Here is a 12,998-nt window from a genome sequence, read left to right on the forward strand (position 1 = left end):
GTTTCGGTCACTTGTTATTTTTTTATTGCTGATGGTGTTCAATTGATAGATGCTTCCTAGTTACTTCACCTATTCAAATTTTTAGACATTTATGTTATTTTTAGTTTCTAACACACACACCCCCACACACACAATATCTTGAATATTTGAATAGAAGTTATGTGTGAATGTAAGATTGTATTTCTCTGAAGCAAATATTCAGGAGTGGGATCTTAGGGTCAGGTGTTAAGGGCATGTTTGATTTTAGAGAAAACTAAAACTTATTTTCCTGAGTATCTGCTTCATTTTGCATTCCTGTTAGCAATGATTTAAACTCTAGCAACCTGGTATGCTCACTGGCATTGGTGTTATCTGTATTTCCTCTTCATTTCAGTCATTTTAAAAAGTGTGTGGTGGTGTCTCATTGTGGGCTTGGTTTGAATTTCTCTAATGGAAAATCCTGTTGAGAGCCTGTTTATGTGCTTCTGTGTCGTCTGCACATCGTCTTTGATGAAATGTCTGTACAAACCCTTTTCTAATTTATCCATTGGTTGTTTCCTTTTTATTCACAGTTGAGTTCTGAGGTTCTTATTATAATTACATTGGTGGTTATATGACTTGCAAACAGTTTCTCATCTGTAACCTGGCATTCATTTTCTTATAGTCACGTGAGTAGAAAAAGTTTTTAAATTTAATGAAGTCAACCAATATCAATTTCATTTATTGATCATATGTTACATTTCAATTTTAAAATCATTGGTCTGAAAGGAATGAGACACATCCCCCATATATCTCCCAACTTCCTGAGCCCAGCACAAACACATTCCTCCATATTTCTTTCAAACTTCAGAAAAACACCACCTGGGAAATCTCCGATAAGGACGCAGCGGGAACCAATAAAAAATGCTAAATGTATAATGTTAACCAATTGTAATGCTGTAACCGAGAGAATTCCCTTGTTCCCCTGTAACTTTACATATCCTGTTTACATCGGGCTATAAAGGGCAAGCACTCGCATTGTTCGGGGCCCTCTTGTATGCTGTGGAATGGAGGGACCAAGTTCGAACTTGTAGTAAAGATCCTTGCCGCTTGGCTTTGACTCTGGACTCTGGTGGTCTTCTTTGGGGAACAAACAGTCTGGGCATAACAGGTCAACTCTTAATTATTGTATATTGTGCCCATTATGTCATGTCTCATCATGCTCCTACCTTCTGCCCTCCCATCCTTCTAAGTCTCCAATGTCTATAATTCCTCTCTACATATCCTTGTGTACACACTGTTTACTTCCCTCTTATAAGTAATAACGTGTGACATGTGACATTCTGTTTGTTAGGTAGTTCACTAATTATATTGTCCCCTAGTTTTATGCATCTTGCTGCAAAAGACACAGTTTTATTCCTTATTGTGGCTGACGAGTATTGAATTGTGCATACATGCTATATTCTTTTATTAAATCATCCGTTGGCAGATACTCTGTTTGACACATGTGCTATTGGGAATAGTTTTATGGTAAGCATAGAAGTGTGGGTACCTTTTGAAATAACGGTTTATTTTCCTTTGGGTAGTTGCCCAGCAGTGGGATTGCTGGACCAAATGGCAGGTCTATTTCTAGTTTTCTGGGAAATCTCCATACCATTCTCCATAGAGGTTGTCCTCGTCCACACCCTGATCAACAGTGTCTGATAGTTGCCTTTATTTTCCATCCTCACCAACATCTGATATTTTTGAGTTTTTAGTAATAGTCATTGCAACTGGTGGAAGATGATATCTTATTGTGGTTTTAATTTGCATTTCCCTGATGGTCAGTGATGTTGAGCCTTGTTTATATATTTATTATCATTTCTATGTGTTCTTTTGAAAATGTCTACTCATGTCCTTTGCTCATTTTAGTGGGGTTATTTGGTTCTTGTTGCTGTTGTTGTTGTAGAGTTGTTTGAGTTCCTTGCAAATACTTCACATTAGTTCCCTGTCACAGGCAAAGTGTGCAAAATTTTTCTGTCATTCTGCAAATTGCCTATTCACTCTGTGGTTATGAAAAAAAAAATCTTTAGGTTAATTAAGTCTCCTCTGTCTTTTTTGGGGGGTAACAGGAACCTTTCATGCTGAACTTTTGTCAGACAGGTTACAGCTTCTGCTTGCATGAACCACTAGCAGGGGACATGCCATTTATTAGTAAAGAAGAGGGAGGAAGACAAGGGTCTGAGTCAGGTGGGGATAAGAAACCCAGACCCTGGCAGGAAATGGCATCTCAGCTACACTTTCCTGTTCTGCAGAGGTGGGGAGGGAGCATCACTGAGAAGCAGCCTGGGTTCTTGTACAGGAGGTGCCCTGGGCTGTGTCTCTGTGCTCCCCGTGCACAGTAATATGTGGCTGTGTCCACAGGGTCCATGTTGGTCATTGTAAGGACAACCTGGTTCTTGGAGGTGTCCTTGGAGATGGTGAGCCTGCTCTTCAGAGATGTGCTGTAGCGCTTATCATCATCCCAATAAATGAGTGCCAGCCACTCCAGGGCCTTCCCTGGGGGCTGACGGATCCAGCCCACACCCATTCCACTAGTGGTGAGTGAGAACCCAGAGAAGGTGCAGGTCAGCGTGAGGGTCTGTGTGGGTTTCACCAGCGCAGGACCAGACTCCTTCAAGGTCACCTGGGACAAGACCCCTGTGGAGAAAGCATAAGAAGATGAAGCCCACAAAGAAAAGAGCAGATATTTCACCCCTGAAGTAGTGCTTGACCACAGCACTCACAGGACGGGATGGTCAGCAGCAGGAGCGTGGAGCAAAGCGTGTCCATGGTGGGGCACAGGAGTCACTGAGCCAGTCCCGGTGCTCGGCTTTTCAACCCAGAGGAGGGTGGAGCTGGTGGAGATTTGCATCCCTCATCTGAGCCCTACTCTATGGGGTGCACTCAGGTCTCAGGACTCAGTAGGGGAGTGCATCTGTGGTGAGGCGCAGTGAGCCCTCAGGTGTGGGCGTCCACGTGTGCTCTCCATGGAGGACACCGTCTCATTTCAGGACCATGGTTCTCAGTCAAGGCTGTGACACTCCTGTTTCCACAGACAGGATCTTCTTGGATGCTCACGCAGGGGACATGCAACCTTCTGGTTTCAGTCCTAGAGGATTAGAGTAGAAATCAAGAGAGCTAGTGTTCTTCTTCCCTTCAAGAGAAATGAAGGTGGGCATCTGGGAGAGCAGGGGGCTCCCCACAAGAATTCCGATCAAAATCCTCTTTGATTAGGGGGAAAGTGATGAATTTTTTTAAAAAAAGTTGGAGAGAATAAATTTTAAAAAATCCAAATAATTATGTAAAGAAGTGTGTGCTTATCAGTGTGTCTGCACACAGCTGCATTCCTACAGGCAAGTTCCAAGAATAATCGATATTGTCCTTGTGCCCTGTCAGCTCTATGGAGAGAGTAGGCTGCAGGCGTGACTTCCCTTTTCTCAGCCCATGAATGAGCAGACGCTTTGGACAAGGGAACTGGAAGACTTTTGAGGGAGCAGCTGGCTGACTGGTGCAGCCTTGGTCTGCACCTGCACTGGGTGTGGTCTCTGCGCTCACAAGGCCGTGGACACTCATCAATGCAGGTTCAAGGAGTTAACTGCAGAGTTATATTCACTTGTGGTTTTCCTTGTAACAACAAACTTATAGTTAGAGATGATACAGTGAGTGGTCTCCTTAGGGTTGGATGCTGTCAAGTCAAAGAAGACAACCCTAGATTATAGTCAAAGGTTCTCCGGCTGGTTCTTTGCCGCACCTGCTCCTAAATGGTGATCTGTCTTGGCTGAGTTCTAAGCTGCTCCTGTGCGCCCTCTGCTGTCCATGCAGCCCAGATAAAAGAGGGCTGGGGGATCTGCTTCTGAGATGCCCAGTCCTACATCTCGTTCCAGGTCAGGAGCTCAGACAGTCCTGGGGGCTGAACCTTGGATGTCTCCTGTGAGACCTCACCTGTGCACTGAGCTTCCTCAAAGCAATGTGACAGGGTCAGCTTCATGGACCTTACTGCAGGCGATTTTCCACAAACATAATTGTATTTCATCTATATAATTAAGGAACCATGTTCATCGGGGTGTAAGTGACTGACATACACACACACGCACACGCACACACGGACACAAACATAAACAGTATGGAAATTCATTTACATTTCCCAAAAACTGGACACATTTTGTATTATTCCTGATGAGTTTATACAAACCTGAGGTTTGAATCAGAAACTAAAAGATAACATTTTGTATAACCAAAGTTACAAATCAATAAGATGAGAAAATGGGGTCAGAATAATCAAGATTGAGTTATTACCTGCAGTCTAATGGTGATAAGTGACATAATGGAGCTGTGATGAAATGGGCTTCCAAGTGCTCTAATTGTTAACTTCTCGATTACAGCTGACCAGCAATCTCTGGCAGTAGGGAAGCTAGATTTTCCGCACATGGGATAGCCCTCTGACTCCATAAAACTTCACTGGGCTTCTCTGTAGGCTCAGAGGTGTGCAGACTCCTACCCCAGATTCTACAGTCAGACAAATCTCTGCTTTTTCCGTAGGGACACAAGAGATAGTGTGGAAGAGGGCCAGATGTACTCTACTCAAGGTCTCTGCACATGGAGAAAAACCAGTGAATGTGGAAAATGCATGGTCTCGATCCTTTGAACAATCCCTGCGAAAAACTCAACTCTGTGACAAGATGTCATGCAGAATTAAGAAATAATGCAACTTGTAAATTTGTTTGAGTTCTTTGTAGGTTCTGGATATTAGCCCTTTGTCAGATGAGTAGATTGCAAAAATTTTCTCCCATTCTGTAGGTTGCCTGTTCACTCTGATGGTAGTTTCTTTTGCTGTGCAGAAGCTCTTTAGTTTAATTAGATCCCATTTGTCAATTTTAGTTTTTGTTGCCGTTGCTTTTGGTGTTTTAGACATGAAGTCCTTTCCCATGCCTATGTCCTGAATGGTACTACCTAGGTTTTCCTCTAGGGTTTTTATGGTATTAGGTCTAACATTTAAGTCTCTAATCCATCTTGAATTAATTTTTGTATAAGGAGTAAGGAAAGGATCCAGTTTCAGCTTTCTACTTATGGCTGGCCAATTTTCCCAGCACCATTTATTAAATAGGGAATCCTTTCCCCATTTCTTGTTTCTCTCAGGTTTGTCAAAGATCAGATGGCTGTAGATGTGTGGTATTATTTCTGAGGACTCGGTTCTGTTCCATTGGTCTATATCTCTGTTTTGGTACCAGTACCATGCTGTTTTGGTTACTGTAGCCTTGTAGTATAGTTTGAAGTCAGGTAGCATGATGCCTCCAGCTTTGTTCTTTTGACTTAGGATTGTCTTGGAGATGCGGGCTCTTTTTTGGTTCCATATGCACTTTAAAGCAGTTTTTCCAATTCTGTGAAGAAAGTCATTGGTAGCTTGATGGGGATGGCATTGAAACTATAAATAACCTTGGGCAGTATGGCCATTTTCACGATATTGATTCTTCCTATCCATGAGCATGGTATGTTCTTCCATTTGTGTGTGTCCTCTTTTATTTCACTGAGCAGTGGTTTGTAGTTCTCCTTGAAGAAGTCCTTTACATCCCTTGTAAGTTGGATTCCTAGGTATTTGATTCTCTTTGAAGCAATTGTGAATGGAAGTTCATTCATGATTTGGCTCTCTGTTTGTCCGTTACTGGTGTAAAACAAACAAGCCCATCAAAAACTGGGCAAAGGATATGAACAGACGTTTCTCAAAAGAAGACATTCATACAGCCAACAGATACAGGAAAAAATGTTCATCATCACTGGCCATCAGAGAAATGCAAATCAAAACCACAATGAGGTACCATCTCACAACAGTTAGAATGGCGATCATTAAAAAGTCAGGAAACAACAGGTGCTGGAGAGGATGTGGAGAAATAGGAACACTTTTACACTGTTGGTGGGATTGTAAACTAGTTCAACCCTTATGGAAAACAGTATGGCGATTCCTCAAGGATCTAGAACTAGATGTACCATATGACCCAGCCATCCCATTACTGGATATATACCCAAAGGATTATAAATCATGCTGCTATAAAGACACATGCACACGTATGTTTATTGCGGCACTATTCACAATAGCAAAGACTTGGAATCAACCCAAATGTCCATCAGTGACAGACTGGATTAAGAAAATGTGGCACATATACACCATGGAATACTATGTAGCCATAAAAAAGGATGAGTTCGTGTCCTTTGTAGGGACATGGATGCAGCTGGAAACCATCATTCTTAGCAAACTATCACAAGAACAGAAAACCAAACACCGCATGTTCTCACTCATAGGTGGGAACTGAACAATGAGATCACTTGGACTCAGGAAGGGGAACATCACACACCGGGGCCTATCATGGGGAGGGGGGAGGGAGGGATTGCATTGGGAGTTATACCTGATGTAAATAACGAGTTGATGGGTGCTGACGAGTCGATGGGTGCAGCACAGCAACATGGCACAAGTATACATATGTAACAAACCTGCACGTTGTGCACATGTACCCTAGAACTTAAAGTATAATAATAATAATAATAAATATAAAAAATAAAAAAAAGAAATAATGCAACTGAAGTAAATGTGAAAATTACAATTGTGTGCAGGTGCACACTTTTTCATATATTTTCCAATAAAATACAGTAAAAGCAGGTGTTCTCTATAAAAATTCACAAATGGTGTGTTGACCCTGAGAATGGTGACCCTCCCTCCCTCCACATACAGGCAGCAAAATGCAGGTGGATCAGGTTCCCAGCCGCTGCTTTCTGACATCTGTGGCATGGCGTGTGCTGAGGCCCATGCCCTGTGGTCTACTCTAATGAAAGGACTGACTGCACAGTGATTCCTAAGGAGAGCCCTCTCTTGGAGTCATAGGGATCCCCTGAGAGGTAACCCTGACTTTCACGAGACTCAGTTACCTTTTGCAGCTTCCTTGCATAGCACAAAAATATAGGAACCTTCCACCCAATCCTCCCTCACTGTCTCCTTCACTCAGGGACGGGCTTCCATCATATGCCATCAGCTTCCCAGTCTCATTCCACCCCTGGTGCATTTTCACTCAAGGGGGTGAATGTACTTCTTATAACAAGGCAGGGAAACGTCATTCCATCTTGGAGCTTTCTGCTTGGAACAGGAATAATTGCACAAATGTTAGCAGAAAGGGGTCCCAATTCGGGGAAAATCCACAGAGTAAAACAAGTTTATTACATAAGTAAAATAATGAGACTGGCTACTCCAGAGGCAGAGCAGCAGTGTGGGCTGCTGATTGCCGAAGTTACGGTTATTTCTTCATTATATGTTAAACAAGGGATGGATTATTCATGAGTCCCCATGGCAATTCCTGAAGCTGAGTGTCCCTCCCCACCCCCTGCCGGCCCACCCCGTCCTTCTTAGACCACACAGGGAAACTTCCTGATGTTGTCTGGACATTTGTAAACTGTCTTGGAGCTGGAGGGAGTGTCTTTTAGCATGTTAACGCATTATAATTAGAGTATAATGAACACTGAGGACAAACTGAGGTCACTTCAGCCACTGTCTTGGTTTTGGAGGGCTTCGGCCAGCTTCTTTACTGTAAGATTTATCAGCAAGGTCTTTATGACCTGTATCTTGTGTAGACATCCTATCTCATCCTGTGACTAACTTACTGCCTTAACTTACTAGGAATCCAGCCCGGCAGGTCTCAGTCTTATTTTCCCTAGCCCCTATTCAAGATGCAGTTGTTCCAGTTCCAAAGCCTCTGACACACAAAAAAAGTAGCAAAAGTATTTATGAGCACGATTATATTGCCAAATAAAAAATAAAATATCATAATGACAACTATCAATTTTACCTGTCATCTTGACTAGACCACAGTCTCATCTACTGAATCACACACTAGCTTAGGTGTTGCTCCCATGGCATAACACAGGTGTTAGGAGAGCCTGCCATTATGTTTTCTTCAGTCATGAAGAGTGTTCTAGATATTCGAGGTGGGGCTGATTCAATCACAGCATAACAGAAGACGATGGGGCTCGTGGTGGATGGCAGATGCAGGTCTTCCCAGGAATTCCAGCTTGTCTTTCCTGAGGGCCAGCAGTATTGACCTGAGGCTGCCTAGGCAGACCCTACAATTACTGTTACCCAGAGTTCACATCCTCAGCTCTCCTCAAAGTCACGCATGAGAGTCCCAACTCTGTGACAGTGTGAGAAGCACAAGTTCAGCTCTACATCAGTATCCCATTGGAGAAAACTAGTATTATTCCCTTCATGACTAAAGTCCACTTCATTTCCCAAATGCCTCCATGCACAGAAGACAACAGAAGTGTCCAGGCAATAGCAAGTGAGAAAGTCCCCTCAGCCTACCCAGGTTCTGCAGACCCGAGGCCTGGGATTTTGACTACAGAAAACACATAGTCTGTTTTTAAGGCAGCGAAGAAGAAAGGGAACTGTGAGAATCAAGTCTGCAGAGAAGGAAAATGGATTAGCAGAAAGAGGGTGAACTGAATCTGTCTGAGTCAGATGTGCCCAGTTTTACAAGACAAGGGGGGATAGCTGTGAAAACCATCAGGTTTCAAGGACCCCGACCCTGGGCGAGCATCTCTCTTGGCTCCTATCAGAACTCAAAGCCTGTTCTAATCAGAGATTCCCATGGAGGTCTCTGCCCTGGGTCTGACTGGAAAACACTCTCCAGATTTCCCTGGATTCCTCAGGACTCTCGTCCTGTTGACCACGAAAGGATTATTTCTGCCCCCAAAGTGACACCCTGGCTTCTGTGGAGGTGAGGATGTGTCCTCCTGTTACAGAAACAAAGAAACAAAAAGGACAAAAAAAATATTGCATTTACAGACATGAACTGTTAGTACAGATTGTAAATCTGGAGACGTTCCCTGGGGAAATTTGACAATGAGGCGGCCGCAGACCATGACAGGAAGCCAGGCCTTAGCAGCACCGGCTCCTGCCCTGGAGACAGCCCCGAGCTCAGTGTCCGGGCGCCCCCTGGTGGTCACGGGGACCCCTGCAGGGAGGTTTGTGTCCGGGCGCCCCCTGGTGGTCACGGGGACCCCTGCAGGGAGGTTTGTGTCCCGGGCGCCCCCTGGTGGCCCCGCGCGCCCCTGCAGGGGGGTTTGCGTCTGGGCTCACACTGACCTCCCCTCACTGTGTCTCTAGTACAGTAATACACGGCCGTGTCCTCGGTTTTCAGGCTGCTCATTTGCAGATACGCCGTGTTCTTTGAATCATCTCTGGAGATGGTGAATCTGCCTTTCACAGACGCGGCGTATTCTGCTGTCCCACCATAAGCTTTGCTTCTAATGAAACCTACCCACTCCAGCCCCTTTCCTGGAGCCTGGCGGACCCAGTCCATAGCATAATCACTGAAGGTGAATCCAGAGGCTGCACAGGAGAGTCTCAGGGACCCGCCAGGCTGGACCAAGCCTCCCCCGGACTCCACCAGCTGCACCTCACACTGGACACCTGCAAACAAAAAGACACCACGCTGGTCAGAAACTGCCACTCATATCCACAGTTAGCCTCACTCATGTCTCCTCACACTCAATTTTTCTACTTCTCCATGAATCACCTTTCCAAATAGCAACAAGGAAAACCCAGCTCAGCCCAAACTCCATGGCTGGTGGTCTGTGTTCAGTGCTGATCACCAAGTGGAAACTCCTGGGAATCCCAGGCTGGGTCTCCTCTCCCAGAGCTGCAGAGTCAGGGCTGGGCTGGTTTTCATCAGCAGAGGGAGGACGGTATTTGCATGTGTCCTGCTATATAGCAAGCTCTGGGGTGGGACGCCTGAGGAGAAGGCAGTACCCGGATAATATGACTGTGCCTTGCAGGAATTTGGTGACAATGGTGGTACTTGGAAAATATGCTGTCTTATTATAAAATTATGCTGTGATAAACTCTTTGAACTGATAACCCTATTTTATTTTTACACATTTGTGTAAATTATGTTTTGTCGGAGTCAATGGTTTCTCCATGAAGTAAACCACACATGGAAAAAGGGCAAAGTATGTGTCTAAGAGCTCCTGTCTGGGATGAGTAAGCCCAGGTATCTGAGGCTGTGCTCCTCATCACTGGCCACGATTACCCCCTGAACCAACTCCAGGACACAGCTGCGGGTGCCTCGTGTGGTTGTGGAGCCCACTTTCTGTAGTGAGAACATGTGTGATTTTGCTGTATTCTAGCATTCATCTAAAATACGGTGAGAACTAGGGTTAAGGTAGATAAGTTCTTAAGTATTTCTGAAATTTAATATACATTTTTCTGTCTTTCTATCACGCCTTCGGTGTCTAAATTTCCATTTGTTTGCTTGTAATAAATTTTGTAAGTTTTAGTTTACAGATAATAAACTTTCACATATTTAAATTGCACAATTGATAAATATGATGTAACCATCATTGTTATCAAGGTGGACGAGAGAATTCTCAGCATTTCCTTTTGTTCTTCTACACTGGCAAATCCTGATCTATACATTGCTGCCAAGTCATTTAGTTTATTAGAATTTATAGAAATGACATAACGCAGTATATATTCTTATTTGCTTGGCTTATTTTACTTAACATATATTATTCTATATTTTACCTTGTAGTTGGATATAGCAGACATTTATTTATTACAAATTTTGGGTAACATTCTAGCAAACAAATGTACCACAATTTGTTTTTCTATCAAGCAGCTGAACAATATTTGAATGTTTTATTATTCTGGGTCTTACTAAAAATCTGCTACTAAGCTTGGAAATGCACATAGAAAGGGAATATATTCTTATTTTTTACAACTGCATCAACAATAACATAAACACAGAAGATGGAACTTTGCAAATTTTCTTTAATGCTTTCAATAATTAATGTTTCAAAACACACAAGTCTGAAGTTCAGAGAGAAGCAAGTTCTTATAGAGAGTAACAAGAAATTTGTCAGCCTACGCAGTTTGTCAGCCTAGCTTGTCTTTCTTCACTCTCTGCTAAAATAGGCTAGAGACATTAAGATTAATATGTAACAAATTTGAAAATTAGAACAAGTCCCAAGTGAAGTCAAAGTTACTGTGTGGTTAATAATGTGGTAGACAGGAGTCATGGCTGGATACTAAAAGAGTGTTCACATCTATTTTATCTAGATTAGTAAAATATCTTGCATATCCATTAGGTAATAGCCCCACTGAGAGCCTTGATTTAACATTATTTCTTGACGAATAACACCTTGATAATAGAAGTGGTGGTTATTAACTAATAATTTATATTATTAGTACAAACTTCATTTAGGATAAATTCCTCTATCTGATGGAAAATCAGCCCAGAAGGCAGAAGTTATTGCACTTGTTAGAGATTGTCAGTTAACTGAAGACCAGGATTAAATACAGAATTTTAGACTGTGCTGCAGGCAGAGGAGGTTGTTAAATCTTCTGGAAGCCCCATCGAAATGGACCACAAGAAAAGACACTTTTAAATAAATTCTTACATTCTAGAGACCTCACATATAAATTTGAAATGGAATGCAAGCAAAGAGAAAAAAAACTAGTATGGAAACTAGAATAATGTTATGGCGCATCATTTCTACAAATTTTCAATCTTAACCTGGTGTGTAGTATTATCTAAACGTAGACGGCATTGCCATTGTTCATATCATACAGGATCAATCCCACTCACAATATTCTTAATATGTTGAAAAAATGGCATCACTAAATTGAAAAAACATAACAACTTTAATAAAATATGGAAACTCTCTTGGCCAAGAGTTATCCCACTAGCATATGGCATCAGGGTCCCTCCCTCAGGACACAACAGTTACTACCCTATAACTCGGGAGCTGGAAGATTCAAACATTTAGAAATTTTACCCTCATTGCTCCCCTTCATCCTATTGCATGCATGTGTTACACAATATTGAAAGTAATTTTTGTATTATACTCACTCCAATCACCAAAAGTTTAAGGTTGCCTTTTTATGTCTTCTGACAGTATTTTGTGATCTTCAACTATGAAATTACATATGTTGGAAAAAAAATCAGGAAAAATTCTGCTGTTGAAACAAATCAGAATAAATTTTATCAGGTAGTATTAACCAAAACGCTGCAGAAAAAATTAAGGCAGTCAATTCTTGGGTTGATATTTTGCAACTAAAGAATCAGTTCAGATGGAATGTGGTGGCTTATGTCTATAATTCTACCACTTTTAGCAGCAAAACCAGGGGAATCACATGAGACTAGGAGTTGAGACCAGCTGGGCAATATTGAAGACCCCATTTCTATGAAATAATTTTTTTAAACAAATCAGCTGGGTGTTATGGTGCACCCCTCTAGTCCTTGCTACTCAGGAGGCTTATAAAGAAGGATGGTGTGAGCCAGAAGTTCAAGGTTACAGTGAGCTATGGTTGAGCTACTGCACTCCAACCTGTGTGACACAGTGAGAACCTATCTCTAATTATAACAATAATAACTAAGAATTTTACATAATTGTAAGGCATCTCAAATAGAAGGTATTAAACTGAATATCCTCAGGAATCCTCTGGCACTTGTGATGTTTTGGAGCAGACAGCTCACCTAAGACACTTGGAATAAGCGGATAATTTTAGATAGTGAAAACCCTCCACACAAGACACTGAAACAGGACTCTTGCATAATCCCCTGCCCCGTGCCTTTCACCTCTTTCTCCTCATTTTCCTCCTTCTTTTCATTATGACTTGCTTATTCTTCTTGTTTTGCATTCACTTGGTTTTTGTCCGCCCATATTGGACATTGATCTACTTTTATTCATGTTTTTATAGTAGCTACATAGAATAAGTCATCAGACTATTGCTTTGATGTCTGACTGCTGATAACTAAAGGCTCATTCCTCCATCATCTCCTTTCTTTCTGACATGAGGTGAATCTAGTTGGCAATCACAGGAACTCCCTCATTTGATGCCATTTGGAGGTTCAAATCCCAGAAACTCATTTCTGTGAGACAGAACCCTCACTCTGCCTCCACCACAAAGCCACTATAGGATCCCTGAGCCAGTCTCCTTTCTTGCTCTATTGTGCCATTTTGGACATTCCTGAGAGACC

The 12,998-nt window shown here is 42.5% G+C and overlaps 2 gene segments (V, D, J or C); both read right to left on the minus strand.

Moving 5' to 3' along the window:
• Positions 1-2,212: 2,212 nt before the first annotated feature.
• On the minus strand, positions 2,213-2,786 carry LOC102140045 (immunoglobulin heavy variable 2-5-like). The segment is given in 2 exon segments: positions 2,213-2,637; positions 2,724-2,786. Coding segments are annotated over 2 exon segments (456 nt in total).
• A 3,232-nt stretch (positions 2,787-6,018) lies between these two features.
• Positions 6,019-9,658, minus strand: LOC135971622 (immunoglobulin heavy variable 3-49-like). The segment is given in 2 exon segments: positions 6,019-9,427; positions 9,534-9,658. Coding segments are annotated over 2 exon segments (468 nt in total).
• Between the last annotated feature and the right edge of the window lie 3,340 nt (positions 9,659-12,998).

The sequence above is a fragment of the Macaca fascicularis genome, chromosome 7, assembly GCF_037993035.2.
Source record: "Macaca fascicularis isolate 582-1 chromosome 7, T2T-MFA8v1.1".
Classification (NCBI taxonomy): Eukaryota; Metazoa; Chordata; class Mammalia; order Primates; family Cercopithecidae; genus Macaca; species Macaca fascicularis.